At 42.3% G+C, this 18,860-nt stretch overlaps 2 protein-coding genes across 2 annotated transcripts; one reads left to right on the top strand and one right to left on the bottom strand.

Annotated features, from left to right (window-relative positions):
• Ccna2 (cyclin A2) lies at positions 1 to 6,186 on the top strand. Its single transcript, XM_021195952.2, has 8 exons — positions 1 to 193; positions 851 to 1,094; positions 2,893 to 3,005; positions 3,183 to 3,406; positions 4,217 to 4,424; positions 5,029 to 5,142; positions 5,479 to 5,612; positions 5,890 to 6,186. Exons 1-8 carry the CDS (start codon positions 8 to 10, stop codon positions 5,936 to 5,938), a joined length of 1,272 nt encoding a protein of 423 aa, XP_021051611.1. The 5' UTR covers positions 1 to 7; the 3' UTR covers positions 5,939 to 6,186.
• A 181-nt stretch (positions 6,187 to 6,367) lies between these two features.
• Exosc9 (exosome component 9) lies at positions 6,368 to 17,155 on the bottom strand. The gene is made up of 12 exons (XM_021196178.2): positions 17,041 to 17,155; positions 16,678 to 16,772; positions 15,915 to 16,034; positions 15,708 to 15,810; positions 14,909 to 15,046; positions 14,132 to 14,214; positions 12,931 to 13,063; positions 10,510 to 10,598; positions 9,230 to 9,376; positions 8,742 to 8,920; positions 6,741 to 6,819; positions 6,368 to 6,615 (listed from the first exon to the last, which is right to left on the bottom strand). The coding sequence occupies exons 1-12, from the start codon at positions 17,104 to 17,106 to the stop codon at positions 6,540 to 6,542; spliced, it is 1,308 nt and encodes a 435-aa protein (XP_021051837.1). The 5' UTR covers positions 17,107 to 17,155; the 3' UTR covers positions 6,368 to 6,539.
• Positions 17,156 to 18,860: the final 1,705 nt, after the last annotated feature.

Genomic DNA, 18,860 nt, shown 5'->3' with positions numbered 1-18,860 from the left:
AGCCGCGATGCCGGGCACCTCGAGACAGTCGGGTCGCGATGCGGGCTCAGCCCTGCTCTCGCTGCATCAGGAAGACCAAGAGAATGTCAACCCCGAAAAACTGGCGCCAGCCCAGCAGCCGCGGGCGCAGGCGGTGCTGAAGGACGGGAACGTGCGGGGACCCGCGCCGCAGCAGAGGCTCAAGACTCGACGGGTAAAAGGGCGCGGGGGTCTGGAGGAGGGCCGGGCGGGAGCTGTCCTGGGTTTAGCAGCCCAGGGGGCCGGAAAGCACGCTGAGCATTCCAGGGGGAGTCGGGCTGCAGTCTTCGCAGTCCGGACGTTTCTAGTACCAAATAGTCCCTCGAGCTCTGCCTACCGCTGACCGCCCTTCAGCATTAGTGGCGCCGTGTTCCAAAAAGTGCCCCGGGTCATACCTAGCGTTGCCACTCGCGTGTCGACTTCCCGCAGCTGTGTACCTTTCCCTCCACTTTTAAAGCCAGGCATTGCATTAAGATGTAGATCCCTTCCCCCTCACCATCTGCTTCACAGATTACTCCTAAAGGGAAGGACGTAAAGCAAGTATTCTGCTTGGTAAATTCCGCCATTTTAGCCAGACTTGCTGTTTTGCTCCACCCTGGGGCTAAAGTTGTGAATCAGTTCTTTGCCCTAACTTTAAGTCTTTGATTGGTTTGGAATTCCAGTCCGTTCTATTTATAGCCTTTGTAAAAAATGGCTGTGACAAATCGGTTTACACACCTTACCTGGGCTTTGCCTCATGAACTTGTATCTTTCTTAGAGTATTTGGAAATAAAAGCTGATGCCCACAGGGCAAGAAGCAAAGTTGTATTAAAAAAAGATTCCTCCTCTTTAGGTTGCACCTCTTAAGGACCTTCCTATAAACGATGAGCATGTCACCGCTGCCCCTTCATGGAAAGCAGTCAGTAAACAGCCTGCCTTCACCATTCATGTGGACAAAGCAGAAGAGACTCAGAAGAGGCCAGCTGAGCTTAAAGAAACCGAGTGTGACGATGCCCTGGCTTTTAATGCAGCTGTCTCTTTACCTGGAGCAAGAAAACCACTGACACCTCTTGACTATCCAATGGATGGTAGTTTTGGTAAGGTTGCTTTTTTTTTTTTTTTTTTTAACCAGTCTTTCCCTCCTTTCTGTCTTTTTATTCCCCCTGAGTTTCTTGAGTATCCTTGACTGTCCTGAAACTCTGTAGGCTAGGCTGGCCTTGAACTAAGAGATCCACCTACCTCTGCCTCCCAGGTGCTGGAATTAAAGGCATGTGCCACCACCACCAAGCCTGTGCCTGTTATTTTTGAGACAGGATCTTAACCTGTAGCTCAAACTAATCTTGAACTCAAATCATCTTGCCTCAGCCTCTCAAATTCTAGATTACAGGCCTGTGGCACCATGCCATGCTTGGTTCATTCTAAAGATTTTTATCAAGCAAAGAAATAGAGTTACTTGATTGGGTTAGTGATATTATTTTGAGTTTTAAGATTATGTCTTTCCTGATCATAACACAGTGAGTTAAGATTACTGCAATGGACTTAAAAAGGATATCTGATCTCACGACTAGTACTGACCTATAAAAGGACTCAAATCTTTAACTGGCAGGAAGGCACTGCAAACCAACATCAACTTTAATTAGATTGTAAATATCTATCTTAATCTGACTTTATAAATGTTTGGCTGGTAGAACAGATTTCAGTTCAGTGAGATCACTTCTCCGTGCCAGTCCTGAGAGTGTTCCTCGAGACTACAGTTGTAAGCATCATGATATCTGCCGTTCCTTTAAAACTAACTTGGATGTTTATCGGATTCCAGGTCGGACACATGGAAGGCAAAATAGCTACTGTGGTCAGCTCTGCAGTTGCTGTGACCTCACTTCTTGGTATCTGTCACACTCTACCTTGTGCTGTGTTGTGTCAGCAGAAGGGGTGTGCTTGCCTGTGCTGGTATATGTAGAGGCTAGAGGAGTACTTGACTTTGGGGTATCTTCAACCACTCTTCCATCTCATTTCTTGATGAACGGTTTCATTGGAGCTCACGGGTTTGGCTAGGCGGCCTGGCCATCAAGCCACAGGGAGAGGACTATTTTCAACCCCTTCCTCTCCCACTCCCTAGGGTTACAGATAATGCTTCTGTGTGGTGCTGGGAATGCAAGCCATATCTTCATTCAGGCATGTGTAGCAGGCGCTGCACCAAGCCATTTAATCCTAGCTGCTTTAGTTTACTTAGTTCTGCTTATGAGGAAGGAGGGTATGGAGACAGTTTATATTACACAGATTCCCCCATCTCAAGATAACTGAAATGGTAAAAACTAGAGCTGAGTATATTAAAGCCTATAAACAGCACTCAGGAGGCTGAGGCAAGACTGCCAGCCTAGTCTACAGAGTCCATTTCAGGCCAGTTTGGCCTATAGAATGAGACCCTATTTTAACAAACATTAAGTCCCTTACATATTAGTGTTTGAACATGATGTGACAAACTTGACATCTTTACTAACATTTGTTAATCATGCCATTTACCTGATTCTAATTACTCCCTCATTATGATTTGACTATGTCAACCAGTGGGATCTGCAATCTCTCTTAAGACAAAAATAATTATTTAAAACTTTGTTGTTAAGTACTTGTCCTAAAAGAACCATTGTATCATCTACTCATCTCTGGAGGATGATACTTTAAAGTTATTCTCAGTCCTCTTAGAAGCCTATTGGTGTACATATGTACATTTATTTCCTTTTTGGACCTAAGGTTATCCTAGAGCTTTGACAGAAAGTCCTAAGACATAAGATATTCTTATTTTTTTTTTTTTAGAATAAGATATTCTATGTTGCTTTGCCATTAGGGTCTTTTTAATTGGAAGAGATAAATACTTTGGTTTTAATATCATACACACAGAATCACCACATGCTATGGATATGTCTATTGTCTTAGAAGACGAAAAGCCAGTGAATGTTAATGAAGTACCTGACTATCAAGATGATGTTCACACGTACCTTAGGGAAATGGAGGTAAGGCTCTGTTCATTAAAAAATGGCTAAGTGAAGCAGAGAAGGTAATGCTGACGCCCGCTAACTACTAGCAAGTTACTCTGAACTTCAGATTATAGTGTATGCATCTTTGTGAATGATGAAGTAACCTAGTAACCTAATTAACACTGATTTTTTTTTTTTTTTTTTCCCCTTCAGGTTAAATGTAAACCTAAAGTGGGTTACATGAAGAGGCAGCCGGATATCACTAACAGCATGCGGGCTATCCTTGTGGACTGGCTGGTTGAAGTGGGAGAAGAATATAAACTACAGAATGAGACCCTGCATTTGGCTGTGAACTACATTGATAGATTCCTCTCCTCCATGTCTGTGTTAAGAGGGAAGCTGCAGCTTGTGGGCACTGCTGCTATGCTGCTAGCTTCGTAAGTCCACCTAATCTGGTTCAAAGTCATCACTACTCCTACCCCCCATTTATATTTTATCGGATGTTTTGCCTACATGTATATCTGTAGCACATGTGTGGTCCCTGCTGAGGCAGAAGAGGGTATTGGGTCCCCTAAGCTTCGTGTTATATACTGTTAGGAGCACCATGTGGGTACTGAGAATTGAGCCTGGGTCCCAGCCAGTACTCTAGCCATTGTGCCATCTTTTCAACCCTCAGTTTTAGGAATGGCTGTGGGATTCTGAACAGAGAATGGCATTTATTTTCTAATTTTTTTTTTTTTTTGGTTTTTCGAGACAGGGTTTCTCTGTATAGCCCTGGCTGTCCTGGAACTCACTTTGTAGACCAGGCTGGCCTCAGAAATCTCAGAAATCCACCTGCCTCTGCCTCCCGAGTGCTGGGTTTAAAGGCGTGCGCCACCATGCCTGGCGACATTTATTTTCTAATCTAAAATATAAAGCTTTCTCTAGATCTGGATTTCACATGCCTTGAATGAGCATAGACCAACCACATTTTATCACACTAGATTAAGAGTTTGAAAGTGTGGCTCTTCTACAATAAAGTGCTTTCTGGAGTATAAGCAATATCTTCCTTCCGTCAGGAAATATTGTATGCAGGAGACAAATCAGAAGTCCCTTGGTGACTTGGACCTTTAAATTGGTTTTAACCTTCTCAGCTAGAGATGTCAGCTGTCAGTGGGATGTTGTTGATGAAAGTGAGTGGAGTCTATGCGTTTTGGATAAAGACAAGACCTTATGAATAAACTCACTCACAACTGCTTTTGTTATAGGAAGTTTGAAGAAATATACCCCCCAGAAGTAGCAGAGTTTGTGTATATTACAGACGATACCTATTCCAAGAAGCAGGTTCTGAGAATGGAGCACCTAGTATTGAAAGTCCTTGCTTTTGACTTGGCTGCACCAACAGTAAATCAGTTCCTTACCCAGTACTTCCTGCACCTGCAGCCTGCAAACTGTAAGGTTGAAAGCTTAGCAATGGTAAGTCCAGTTTGGGGGTTGTTTTTAGGTTGCAATTAAGGGGCAAGCACTGGTTTCTTCATATAACACTGCTTAAGAGATAGTCTTTTCAGACAGTTAATGCTCCAATATACTGAAAATGCTATGGCCCTCTATATCTGGGCTCTGCACTTATGGTATAATGAACAGGCATTAAACATAGCTGCCCATGTACTGGATAAGCACACACCAATCATGTGTATTGTCTATTTTGTATTACAAGTAATTTAGTGATATTCTATGTATATGCCATTAACTTATGAAAATGGCATATATCTTTTATATGTAAGAGACTTAAGTATCTAGTGTCCATGGATAGGGGCTGAGAGGTTCAGGAGAGGATTTCCCAATGAATACCCAAAGGTGACCATGCTGGAAAAGCACTAACTAGTGACTTAAAGAGAACCTAGTATATTAGGGGAGAGAAATGTAAGCCGAGAATAGAGCAAAACATTGAAATAATTTTCCCAGGGCTGATACAGAACCAGTGAGTATCCAAGACAACAGAAACTGGTCAGGAAGCAAGGATTCAAAATCTGAGTCTTATGTGTGATTATACAATTTTGGGTTTTGTTTTTCATTTCAGTTTTTGGGAGAATTGAGTTTGATAGATGCTGACCCATACCTCAAGTATTTGCCTTCAGTTATTGCTGGAGCTGCCTTTCACTTAGCGCTCTACACAGTCACAGGACAAAGCTGGGTATGTGTTAACAGTTGCCTTCTCAAGTACTGGTGCTGTGTGGATTTGGGCTGAAAGCTTAGCTATAAAAGTGCATTGAAAGCTCTGCTTCAAGAATCTGAGCCATCCACCTGCTGCTAGCAGGGGAAGTAAACGATCAAAATAAAAGATGGAGTGAGTGAGCTAAAATGGGGTTGGGGGGCACCCTGAGTGAAGAATTTGGGATGGGGGGAAGCAACATTTAGAAATAACAAAACATCCTGTCAAAGATTAGTGCCAATATTTAGATCAGCTGTGAGCTTGTGGTCAGTGCCCTGTGCTGTTACTAAAAACTCAATGGTTGTCTCTTCTCTGTAGCCTGAGTCATTGGTACAACAGACTGGATATACCCTGGAAAGTCTTAAGCCTTGCCTTGTGGACCTTCACCAGACCTACCTCAAAGCCCCACAGCATGCCCAACAGTCAATACGGGAAAAGTACAAGCATTCAAAGTAAGAATCCTATTCTTCACTTGTTAAAGAATACAGCCAGCTGCCCCAGCTGCCTCAGTAGGCTCTTAAGTCATGTATTAGGGAGCGTTTGTGCCTTGGCTTCTGGTAAGAGATGGGGAGGGGGACAGATATATGTGTTCTAAGTACCAAATGTTTTTAAATTCATTAGTCTAATCAAGTAAAAGTAGCATTTCTCCAGTCTTAGGGTACATGAATTGTTATGTAATCTCCCAATGAATGTTGACTAAAAGATTTTTTTTTTTCCTCTGCTCAACAGATATCACAGTGTTTCTCTTCTCAACCCACCAGAGACACTAAATGTGTGAGTGAAAGACTGCCGGCCTTGAAATGGAAGTCGCTCAGAATTCATGTTGTACAGTTTTTATATCGGGTTTTAATTTCACAATCATTTCTGAATGTAGATGGTATAGCCACAGACAAATTATGGTATCCATTGCTTTTAAAATGGTTTTAATCTGTCTATCTTTTGTACATGTGTCTATTTGGATAATTTTAATTGGTTTGTTAACATTGGTGCTGCCGACTATTAAGAATAAACTGATTTGGAAATCTTCGCAAGTCAAAGTTAATTTGAGGTTAAAAATATGAATGATGTCATTTTAGAAGCTAATTTGTTTTATTGTACAGTGGGGAGTAGGAAAAAGATTTTTATAAAACTAAAATATTTCAGGGAAAAAATTCTGGCACTGATTTTGATTATTCTAAGCAACCAAACCAAACTGCTGAATTGTTCATAAATAACCAAAAGTAGATATTTTATTTATCAGCTTTTACAAATAAGGTCTTACATGAATTGGGAAGCTTGTGCAACAGAAAAGTTTTCCAGAAAGTTTATTCAAAGTTTTATTAAAGACAACGCAGTTTATCAAGAAGTCGGGCTTGTAAGAACTGCCCAGAGCTGTTAGCTTAGTGAGCGGGTCTCTTCTTCCTCCTTTTCCCTTGGCCTTTACCTGGTGCCTTCTGGTCTGCACTGGTCTGAGCTCTGTGAATGAAGTAATATAAAAGCTCACTGTATCCCATCTGTCCTGGACTGGGACTCTTGGAAGGTGCCCCATTTTATAGAACCAGCTTTTAATGTATATTTGAAAGAGGCCAGAAATTTGTTACCTTATTTTCTTTGGGTTCTTCTCTGGCTCCAAAATGATCATTTCTTCTTCTTCACTATCTGATAGCACTATAGGGGCACCTTTAGAAAATCCCAAAAAAGGAGTTTACTGCTTAAGCACGTCAGAGGTCCTAATGAGCCCCTCTCCATGCTAAGGGAGCTCCCAAGCTCTACTGCCTGGAGGCTGACACTCTTTCCAATCTCTGAAAATTTGTAAAAATTAATGTTTTCTATAAACTTTTTTTTCCTTTTTTCCCAGAGGACATGTAGGCCAGAATGCTCTAATTCTTGTTACCAGGGCTGCCCATGAAAAATGTAGAGAACTGCTTTGTTTGCCCATTTTTCTCTTGAACAGTAATTATATATGTGTGTAAATAAAGCATGCAAATTAACCCTTTGCCCATTTGGCTGCCTGTGTATTGTCTCACCTTTATTTGTTCACATGTTTTAGGAAAGCTCTACCTTCTCCACCGTCCTACTTATTTTAGGTCCACTTTCATTGCTCAGGGTTCTTAAAACCACAAACAAAAGCCTCTATGAAAAGAGATATACATGTGCAAAGAGATACGAGCACCATAATAGTAAGAAGACATGAAATAGCATTACTGACGATTAAACCAACTGGATGATTCTCCATGCAGCATTTAGTAGTCCTAATTAATTAGGATCTTTAACTTACCCATTTACCTGCTTAAACCAACATTGTTCCCCTGCCAAAACAATCTCACCAAAAAGCTTTGTAAGCAGCAATTCCCTTCTTTTAACAGTTGCATATGCTATGAGTTCAGGGAATAGCACTCACATGGGGCAGCTCACAATTGCCTGCAACTCCAGATCTGATGCCTGACTCTAGCCTTCAAGGCACTCATTTCATACATGTACCCACAAGAGAACCAGAGTTCGGTTCCTGGCATCTATACTGGGCTGCTCACAACTTCCTGGGACTCCAGCAATTTTCTCTGAACTCCCTATGCATGCCCTGGCACACTCATATACATATACATAAGACCTTTCTGAGGACTTATAAAGTTTCCCATGTTCTAATATACCAATGTGACCATACTAACTCAGACAAGCCACATTTAAAAATGTTCAATAGCAGTCTGGTGAGATGGCTCAGTACGTAAGAACACCGATTGCTCTTCTGAAGGTCCTGAGTTCAAATCCCAGCAACCACATGATCATGATGGCTGACAACCACTCATAATGAGATCTGACGCCCTCCTCTGGTGCATCTAAAGTCACCTACATGTACTTAAGTATACTAACAAATTAAAAAAAAAAAAAGTTCAATAGGTGAAGCTGTTACCCTAGCCAATGTACATAACGTTTCTTACCACAGAAAGTTCTACTGAGCAGTGTCTCTGTAAGTGTGTGTGTGTGCTGGCATCCACAGAAGCCAGACGATGTATCCGGTTCCTTGGAGCTAGAATTACAGAGGATCCATTACTGGATTCACACTCTGATTATCATGATTGAGCATCAAGTGTCTCCAGAGCTGAGCCATGTCTCTGGCCCATGTCATGAGCTTTTTTATATTTGAATCAAACTAAACAAGGCTGTTGGCAGGAAGGAAATCTTTAAGAAAAATCTTTAACTGCTCATGGATATATTTTTGTTTGTTTTTGAGACAGGATCTCTAATCCTGCTGCCTGAAACTCCCTATGTAGAAATTTTTCCTGCCTATGCCTCCACAGTGCTGGGATTAAAGGTGTANGCCACCCCACCTGGCTACATGTAATTTTTAAAAATTGTTCAATTAAAAGTATCACTAGTATGCCAAAGCATACTACCAGTTTACAAAAATAAAAACATTCTTTTAGAACTGGTATTAATATTTCTATTCAATCGTTTAATTAAAATTTAGTTTAAATGCCAAAATATTTAGCCTTCTAAAACAAGAAATATCCCTATGTATTATCTATAATCTCCATACAAAATTTAACTATAGTTTGAATATCTCAATTGTAGCTGTCTCTGTACACATTAAAAGCATCACCCACCTTGGCTCCCAATATCAGAAACTTCTCCAGTGTCCATCTTTGTATCATCAAGAATGACAGCTTCATCAATGCCACCTTCCTCCTCCTCTTCCTTCTCAGAATCTTCAAGGTCACCCCAGTTTTCTATTCCGTCTCCAATCTGGGCAGTTCCAGGAGTCCACAGCACAGGTTGAGAAACACTTTAACAAGTTAAGAAAACTGAAGACGCACACCTTTAATCCCAGCACTTGGGAGGCAGAGGCAGGCAGATTTCTGAGTTCGAGGACAGCCTGGTCTACAAAGTGAGTTCCAGGACAGCCAGGGCTACACAGAGAAACCCTGTCTCAAAAAACAAAAACAAACAAAAAACCTGAATATCCAAAACACTGCTATTTAATGAGCTACCAAGAAGAGATCTCCTGTAAATTTCAATATGTACACTCTAGCCTTAAAAACAAAACAAAAAAATTATGCATCTTATTACTGTAAAAACCCCCCAATAAAGATACACTTCTGGAGGAGGTTCGGCTTCAGCAATAATTTCTTCTGCTTTCTCCTCTATGTTGGAGGTATCAATAGGGGCCTTCTCCATTTTAAATGCTGTGATTCTTTGATTTGCTATAGACTCTGCAAAGCCAAATTTTCCACCTTCTTTCCTGTAGATGGGTTTTTGGTAGTGGTTGTTTTGAAGATAAAAAGATGAAAGAAAAATATTAACATTTTGTCCTTGGCAGGTAAATAAGACTTGCTTCATTACTAGACATTTTTCTTTTCCTTAAAGATTTATTTATTTATTTTCTTTATATGAGTATACTGTAGTTGTATCAGGCACAACAGAAGAAGGTGTCAGACCTCATTACAGATAGTTGTGAGCCACCATGTAGTTGCTGGGAATTGAACTCAGGACCTCTGGAAGAGCAGTCAGTGCTCTTAACCGCTGAGCCATTTCTTCAGCCCCCCATTACTAGACTTTTGATAGCTTTAACTAAACTTGACACAACCTAGAGTCACTTGAGAAGGGAGGCCTTGATCAGACCAAAAACTATCAGTGAGAGAGTATCCTGACTGTTGATTATGGAAGAGGGCTCAACCTGCAGTGAGGGGCACCATTCCCTGAACAGGTGGTCTTGGGCTGTCTAGGAAATGTAGGTAAGCATGAGCCTATAAGCCGACAATCAGCACTCCTCTGGGTCTGCTGTAGCTCCTTGGCTCTGGGTGAGTTCCCTGACTAGGAGAGAATGTTACACGGGTAGTGAGGAGGCCTAACTCCAGGTTCCTCACCACCAGCAGACTGGGAACTGGAAATGTAAGCCAAATCAATCTTTTCCTCCCCTACGGTGCTTCTGGTCAGTGTTTTATCACAGCAACAGGAATCAAACTAGAATACTACCACAGTTATCAAGACTAAAAGTCATCATAATTATTTTTTGAAACTCTGCTACATGAAGTACTTGAAGTATATTCTCTAGTTCTCAAGTCAGCTGTAGCAGAAGGCACAACTCCCACAGAACAAGAACACTGAAGTTGCTTATTATAAAGTAACAGGAAGTTGAGTAGCAAACCAGCATGTTTGTTCTATTAATTTATTAGATTCTTCTTTCAGAAGAACAAATTAACTTTTAAAGAAGACACTTCTGTAACTTTTAAGAATAAAGTCTCAACTAAACACTAGTATGTACAACTGAGATTAACGGAAGAGCAAGCATGAAATTATATGGCTGCCCTTGGATAAGAAAATCTTATAAAACATGAATTTAAAGAGCATATAGTTTTGAAAAATGATACTTACCTGACTCTCTGGTCATTTTCCAAAGCTTTCTGTATTAGCTCTGTGATTTCTGCTACTTTCACACCAGCTATTTTACTGCATCTGAAAACCTGTTCATAAACACAGGCTGTTACAGACAACAAATCAAACAGCTTTTTTTAATGAACCCAAAACCATGACATCAATTTTCTACCTTTAATGTTAAGCATTTCTTTTCCAAATACCAAATTAAGGCACAGTAAATACAATTAAGTCAAAATATACAAATTACAGAGATCACAGATAAAATGTGCTCAGGAATAGACATCCTTTCTGTGACAATAATCCACAGGAATCAATAGTGGTTGCAATCCTAGTACCAATGGTGCTGGTGACAATAATGGAAATGACATTCACTGAGCACTTTGTATCCAGACCCTCACACACAAACACTTCAGTTGCTTCTATAGTGCCAATAATAAAATAATTTCCTAATATACAGATACAATGAGCCCAGAGACAAGTCATTTGTTCAAAAGCTATAAACCAGTTATAATATGACTTAATGCCTCTCCCTTGCATTTAATATTTATAATAGATGTAACATGGCACTCTATTTTCTAATATCCTCCATGTGATCCTGATATGTGGCTAGGTTTGAGTATTACTGCTGGTTTTATCCAAATTCGAAAATAAAATTTATTTCTTCTCTTAATTTCTATATAATGCTTAAAAATAGTAATATGAATCTTTGTTCACTTGCCTGGGTCCCTTGCCAGACCGTAGAGCAGCAGTTCTTTTTTTTTTTTTTTTTTTTTTTTTTGGTTTTTCAAGACAGGGTTTCTCTGTGTAGCCCTGGCTGTCCTGGAACTCACTTTGTAGACCAGGCTGGCCTCGAACTCAGAAATCTGCCTGCCTCTGCCTCCCAAGTGCTGGGATTAAAGGCAGGCGCCACCACGCCCGGCCTTTATTTATTTATTATATGTAAGTACACTGTAGCTGTCTTTTAACACTCCAGAAGAGGGTGACAGATCTCATTATGGATGGTTGTGAGCCACCATGTGGTTACTGGGATTTGAACTCAGGACCTTCAGAAGAGCAGTCAGTGCTCTTACCTGCTGAGCCATCTCACCAGCCCAGAGCAGCAGTTCTAAACCTGGGAGTTGCAACTTCTCTGGTGTGTGTGTCTGTGTGTGTGTGTGTGCGCGCGCGTGTGCCTGTGTGTGTGACGTATCAGATATCCTGCATATCACATATTTACATTACAATTCATAACAACAACAAAATCAGTTATGAAGTAACAATGAAATAATTTTTTGGCCAGGTCACCACAATATGAGGCAACATTAAGAAGGTTGAAAACCACTGTCCTAAAAGGACAAGGGCAGGGAGAGGCAAGGAAAGAAAGGATGCCTCATGGCCACTTTGACATTACATGGCCATGTAGTGACTGTACCGAAGGCAGATGCTAAGATCACTAGACATAGTCATCTAAAGTACCCTGTGGCTTTTGGTTAAAAGATGCTTTTAGCACACAGGAACCTAGCATATCTGTGTCCTGAGAGGCATCATCCAGCAGCAGACCCACCGCCAAACATCAGGCAGAGCCCAGAGAGACTTGTGGAGAAGTGGTGGATAGAAGTAAGCAAGATGGAAGGCAAAGGACACCCCAGGAAAAGCCAAAGCCAACTAACTTGGGACCATGGGGGTTCACAGAGCCTGGCCACTAATCAGATGGGATGATGTGTATATGTTCCGCCCAGGGAGTGGCACTATTAGAAGGTGTGGCCTTGTTGGAGTGGGTGTGTCACCATGGGTGTGGGCTAAAGTCAGTTTTCCACTAGCAGCCTTCAGATGAAGATGTAGAACCCTCAGCTCTGCCTGCACCATGCCTGCCCAGATGCTGCCATGCACCCACCTTGATGATAATGGACTGAATCTCTGAACCTGTAAGCCAACCCCAATTAAATGTTGTCCTTTATCAGACTTGCCTTGGTCACTGTGTCTGCTCACAGCAGTAAAACCCTAAGACACCAAGGAACATGCATGAGCTAGACCTAAGCCCCTACACGTTTGTAGCAAATGTGCAGCTTATTGTTCTGTGGTTCCCCTAACAAGTGGAATGGGGGCTGTCTCGGTCTGTTCTCTGCCACTGGGCGTGATGCCCTGACATGGACTGCCTGGTTTTGTCTCAGTGGGAGACAATGTGCCTAGTCCTGCTAGCACTAGATCCCACGGGGTAGGGTGGTACCCAACAAGGGCTCCCCTTCCCTAGGGAGAAAGTGAGAGGGATTTGTGGGGGTAAGACTGGGAGGAGAAAAAGGCTGTGATCTGGACATAATATGAATTTTAAAAAATGAATAAATAAATAAAATGTACTTTAAAAAGATAATTTTAAAAACAAAACAACAATGAAAGTTCTAAAAAGAGAGCTGTTACAGGGAAAGTAGTCAAAGCACTAACCTGGTCTTTGAGCAGCATTACCCCACCGCTAGACTGAATAGTACAAATCTCTCGATGCTTATTCATGGCAATCACCAGCAAGCCATCCATTACGCGTTCTTCACGTTCATTGGGGTCCACCAGTAAATATGTTCTGAAACAAATGTAAATGATCCTTAACGTACCTGAAGCAGCGTGCTATTTCTAGGAGAATGGATATGTCTTATTTTTAGTTAGCATTCAAAGTCAATACTGAAGAATTTGAGTCACTTCAACTCAGTAACTTCAGTTACATGGAACCTATGTCTCTCTGGCCATTACAGTGAGTGAAGTCACATTAAGTTCAGATAAAGACTTAGATAACATTAGTTTGGTTCATTTTAAAGTGGCACTGAGGTCCTGCCCTCTAAGTTCTAGAGTCTGCCTGCCTCTGCAGTGTCCTTTTCCTGATAGAGAACACCTACAGTGCCTAACAGCTGAAATCTTGTCTCTAGTTCTTATGCATGAAAGTCTCTCCTTTCTGGAAGATCCAGGAGTCATGTTTCACTTAGAAGCACAGTACATGGATGTATAAGCCTCTGCCTCTCCACTTCATACTGTGAGAGTTTAACAGGAACTGTGAAGAAAAGGCTAGACAGTTGAAGGAAGCAAGTTTTCTGGTTTGTCATCCATTCCCCCTTACAATGGGCTCCTCGAACTACTTATTCCATAGTCACCCTTATCCCATGCACAATCTCAATAGAGCTCACATATAATCCTCAAGGCCTTTCTCTAGCTCAAGGAAGGGTAGATGCGACCATGCCACATGAAAGTCTTACTTTCTAAGTATGCTGTGAGCAGAGAAAACGATGGAGGTACACTCATCACAGCTGAATTAGCCAGTTCTATTAAGAAAAACTTTACAAAGACAGGAAGAAACCAGTAGATGGTCTAGTGTTAAGGGCAGCAGAACATATCTGAACAGAGCAATAAGGTTCTTAGCTTGGAGCTGACATAGCTCAGCTAGCAGAGTGTTCCACACCATATACAAAGCCCAGAGTCCAGTCTCCAGCACTGTATATCCAGGCACAGTGGCACCTCTGTAATCCCACCACTTGGGAAGTAAAGGCTGAAGGATCGGAAGTTCATAGTCAGCTACTCAGATATAGAGAGCTGAGCTACAGAACCCAATCCAATTGCTAGGTACACTTACATTTTCAACCCATGGCAAAGTAACACTTACCCTTGCTGAAAGAAAGCAAAACTGACACAAATGGGCATATGGTGGATGCTCAATGGCACGGGATCACGCTCTTCAGGGGTATACTGTTTCAGAAGAAAGGCCAAAGTCTTAAAGTCAGCAAATGGGAAAAATAGGAAACGCAAAGATATGAAATTCTTAATAGTGAGTAGCTAAATAATGTCCTTTATAGTTACCTGTGTGACTCTGACAACTGCTCCTATTTAATGTTTATGATGATAAAACATCCATCTCATGTCTCATCTATCCCACAGCTTCATTCCAATAGCCTTTTTAAGGAGCCCTTGATGCCCACGTGGGCACTCTGAGTTAGCCATGGAAGTTCTACGGCCCTGCCCCTATCCTCCTCCCTAAGCAGAGCCTAGTGGAGTGCTGTTAACAAGCCTCCAGGCATTTCTCATGAACAAAGGGTCTGAAGAAACATGAAAATCCGGCAAGCCTCAGTCCGTTTCAGGTATTGTAGGCCTCTCATGCTGACCTACACAGAGACCAACCCTTTCCTCTAGTCGTCAATCAAAAAAAAGAGCCACAGTTCTATTACAGGAGACCAAGCTGGGACATGTTATTATTGACAGACAGTTCTGTGAGAGAACTTGAACTTCTAGGGCATTTCTGACCATTTGCAGTTTTTGTCTTGTGAACAAAAACTAGAAGAAACCTAAATGCTATCTGCCATGTCTCCACTCTGAACTACCTGTCGGCAGGCACACGGAGGATTCACTCAGAGGAATGATTCTGATTGGAGCCCTGGAAGCTTACCAGTGTTACTTCCTCTCCTTGGACAGAGACATCAGGTCTTCGGAAGTGACACAAGGCTACAATTGCGGCAATGCCAGCAGCATCAATAATATTCCCATCATGATTTAATAAATGTAGGTCTACACGGATCTGCCAAACCTGAAAGTGAATTTAATATAAAAATAAATCCCAACTGATCATGACCAACGGCCACTGGTAAAGTAATACTGCACATCTTTATTTTAAGTATACATCTAATCCTTCCAGTTTATCAAGTAAAAATGTAGTTAATTTTAAAACAAACACTTGAAATACTAGTAAGCGTATCTATGTGATTCATTTGAAAGACTGAGAATATGTAAATGAATGGAAGCATTCTAACATTTGAAACTTAATTATGCTTTAAATAAAAAAAAAAACAAAACAGCTGGCCATGGTGGCGCACGCCTTTAAACCCAGCACTCGGGAGGCAGAGGCAGGTGGATTTCTGAGTTCAAGGCTAGCCTGGTCTACAAAGTGAGTTCCAGGACAGCCAGGGCTATACAGAGAAACCCTGTCTTGAAAAAAAAAAAAAAAAAACCACATTTATTTTCCACGTATGCACATTTGCTTACATGTATGTATGTACCACACTCATGCCTGCTGCCCCCCAAAACTGTGTTAGAGCTTCTGGAACTAGTTACAGGCGGCCGTGGACTGCCGTGTGAGTGCTGGTAACTGAACCCCAACCCTCTGCAAGGTTCCCAGGCTCCTGAGTCTGTTTTAATTGTGTCTGAATCAACAGTATCCATTGCTAAGGAGTTCTGGACATCGTCCTCACCTTTTCACCAGCGACGATGCAGAGAGACTCGGTGTCTATGCACTTTGAGTTTCGCAGGCACCTTTCTAAGAGTCGGTTCAGCTTCACCAAGAGATCCGACTGCCTGCGGAAAGAAGAATGAACTCATGGGAGGAACTTCGGCTGTGAGCAGGAAAACAGTGTCTCACTGAGGTTATGGCTAAAGGAACTTAACAAAGAGTGAGGTACCTGCCAGGTTCAAAAGCTGGAGCAGCCATCTGAGAAAGCTCAAGGTTAAAAAAGAGGATGCCTTCTGTGGCCCGATTGAGTTTCGGAGAAACAAGTTCACAGGAGACCTGTCCAAGGACTCTGCAAAAATAAAGGTGCAAAGCGTCAACTAAACATTCTTTCTTTTCAATTTAAAAAAAAAAAAAAAAAGTGAATAAGTCTAAAACAACAACAACAAAAACCTAAACACAATGTGACTGACTTAAGAGGCAGAAATTACATATAGACTGGGGCCAGCAACCTGCCTCCACACACACAATAGTGCACATACACAATAGTAAAGTTTTTTTTTAAGTGTAAGTAGATTTCATGCAGAAATAAAAAATACTGGTATACACGAAAGGATGACAGAAGGGAAATCTCTTATTTCTTACATCATTTGAGAATAAAAGGGAAACTGGGGCTTACTGATGACATGATCGATACACTCCTCACACTAGAAAATGAGACATGATGCAGATAACCTGTGTGATCAATGTTAGCTGCCTACATGATTTTAATGGTCACACGGAAATGATACTCATATAACAGAAAGTACTAATGGTTGAAAGTTAAACTGTGCGCACAAACCTAAAAAAGGCTGGCATTAAAGAAACATATTTCTCATCAGAATAATAATAATAATAATAATAATAATAATAATAATAGCAGCACAATTAGGAGCTGCTCAGTATGTTGTGATTTTCACACCTCCTGTTGCATTATCTAACTTGAATCCTGTTACCTTGTTTTTCCCAGTTCTACAATACAGCATCCATAATCCGTTCCGAATGAGATCCTGATGTTCCTGTAATCATAGGTTTGTCTGCCATCCAGCCGCTGTAAGCAAACATCATTTATTCCTTTAACATATTTATGAGTGGCAACCGTGTCTGTGTGGTCCTGGCTCCCAACGTCCCTGCCACTGAGTACTGTTGGCTTGAGGTTCAAAGGAACTGGTCGGGGTCAAATACTGCCCTGAGGCATGGGGAATGGGCAGTGTCCTCACTGGGCAGCCCCCGAGTCCACACCACGACCACACAACAGGCCGAACTGACAACCCGAGTCTACACCCAACGCCACCGTGTCCACACCGCAGGCCTCGCACCTTCTTCTCCTCAATTGCGCGGAGCAGGAAGCGGCGCTCACAGTTGGAGAGCGGTGTTTCCTTCATAGTGGCGGGCCACGCAGAGGATGGACCGCACCAAGTCCACACACCGGCTTCTTCCCGGCGCGGAAAACCGACGTCATCCAGGCGCAGGCTCGGGGGCGTGGTGTGGGCGTGGCTAGAGAGCGGGGACCGCTGGGGCGGGGATGGGCTGTGTAGCTAATCTGCGAAGATTTCCCGGGTTGGTCCTGCCGGGCACCGCAGTGGAGATTAGCATCTGCAGCGCAGTTCTGTTCCTACTTTTTATTGACACAAAATCTTACTCTATTTCTGACTGAACTCAACAGAGACCTATCCCTACAAGTCGTAACAATTCTTGCTTTGGGGATAGGAAACAAAGATTTCCCCAGCTCTTGGCTCTGGATGTCTACCATCTTCCAGGCTGACCTAAGTCTAAGTATCGGGATTCCTTGGCACTTCACCACAGTGACAGTCTACAGAGGATGCTGACTTTTGTCAGAGAAAGATGGAAGGGTGGCGCGAATCGGTGGAGAATCCTTGTAAGGGCTTGGGACGGGTGGTTCACATGGGACCCGAGGACAGGAAAAAAAAATGAAGTGTAACGTCACTGACTGAAACCTCGTTTATTGCTTATATCTCATTTTAAACCGGCTTATTTTTACAGACAGAGACGTGTCCTCCATCTGCTGGCCGGTGTCCTGGTTCACCCACATAAAGAGATGGTATTTGGCAGCTTGAGTGAGGCAACAGTGGTTGGTCCTTTAGTGCCCAGGTCTCCTGTTTTTCCTTTTTTGTTAATGTTTTTTAATTTTATTTTAATTGCAGGGTCTCATTGTGTATCACTGGAACTAACAGATATCCACCTGTCCCTACAAAGTTGTAACAGCTCTTGCATGAGTTTGGGAAGTAGGGATTTCCCCAGTTCTTGGCTATGGCGAGCTAGCAGCTTCCAGGCTGACCTAGTTTTTGGGATTTGCAGCAATGATGTTACAGCTCTTGGCCCAGGGTCTGAGACCTTGGCCCCAAAGATTTAACAATTCTGAAACTTTCCAGTTGTCAGGACTGTAATCTCTGGTCTCGCTCTCTGTGCTCTCCAGCTGTCCCTTTTCTGTGCTGCCTTTCTTCCAGTCCTGTTCAGCTGCTGCCTCCTGGGCTGACCAGCTGCCGGGCCTTGCCACTGTCTCAGTGTGGCCGCCAGACGGCACAGCTGCGTCTGCATCACCACTCTCAGCTGCCCCAGCTGCTTTTCAGGTTACCCCACCCCCCTCGGTTCACAGAACAGAAAGACCGGAAAAGCTCACTTGAGAGAAAAGTTTCCTTGGATCAGATGCTATAAATCCAGAGAAGACAACACAGGCTAGTGCCGTCCAAGCAGCTCACTAGGTGATCCTGAGCATACATCTTCTATTTTTCTGGATTTTTTTCCCTCTCATAAACACAATGGTTTGATTATGGAAAACAAAGAATTTAATGTTTTTCTACCATTATTCTTCAGAGTGTACTAAATATACCTTTGAATTATACTGTGTTAAAATGTTTGGTTTATGAGCGGGAGACATGGCTTAGAGTTAAGAACTGTTGGCCTTCCAGAGGATCTGAGTTACTCAACACAGCGGTGACATGGGGTGATGCACAACTTTAACTAGAGCATCTTGGGTTCTAATGACTCTTCTGGCCTCTGAGGATACCGTGCACACATGCATGAACACATAGACACGCACTCATCCACAAGTACCTCCAATACCGTGCACACATGCATAAACACAGAGACACGCACTCATCCACAAGTACCTCCAATA

The sequence above is a fragment of the Mus pahari genome, chromosome 4 (genome assembly GCF_900095145.1).
Source record: "Mus pahari chromosome 4, PAHARI_EIJ_v1.1, whole genome shotgun sequence".
Taxonomy (NCBI): domain Eukaryota; kingdom Metazoa; phylum Chordata; class Mammalia; order Rodentia; family Muridae; genus Mus; species Mus pahari.
This window is presented reverse-complemented; position numbering and strand designations above follow the sequence as displayed.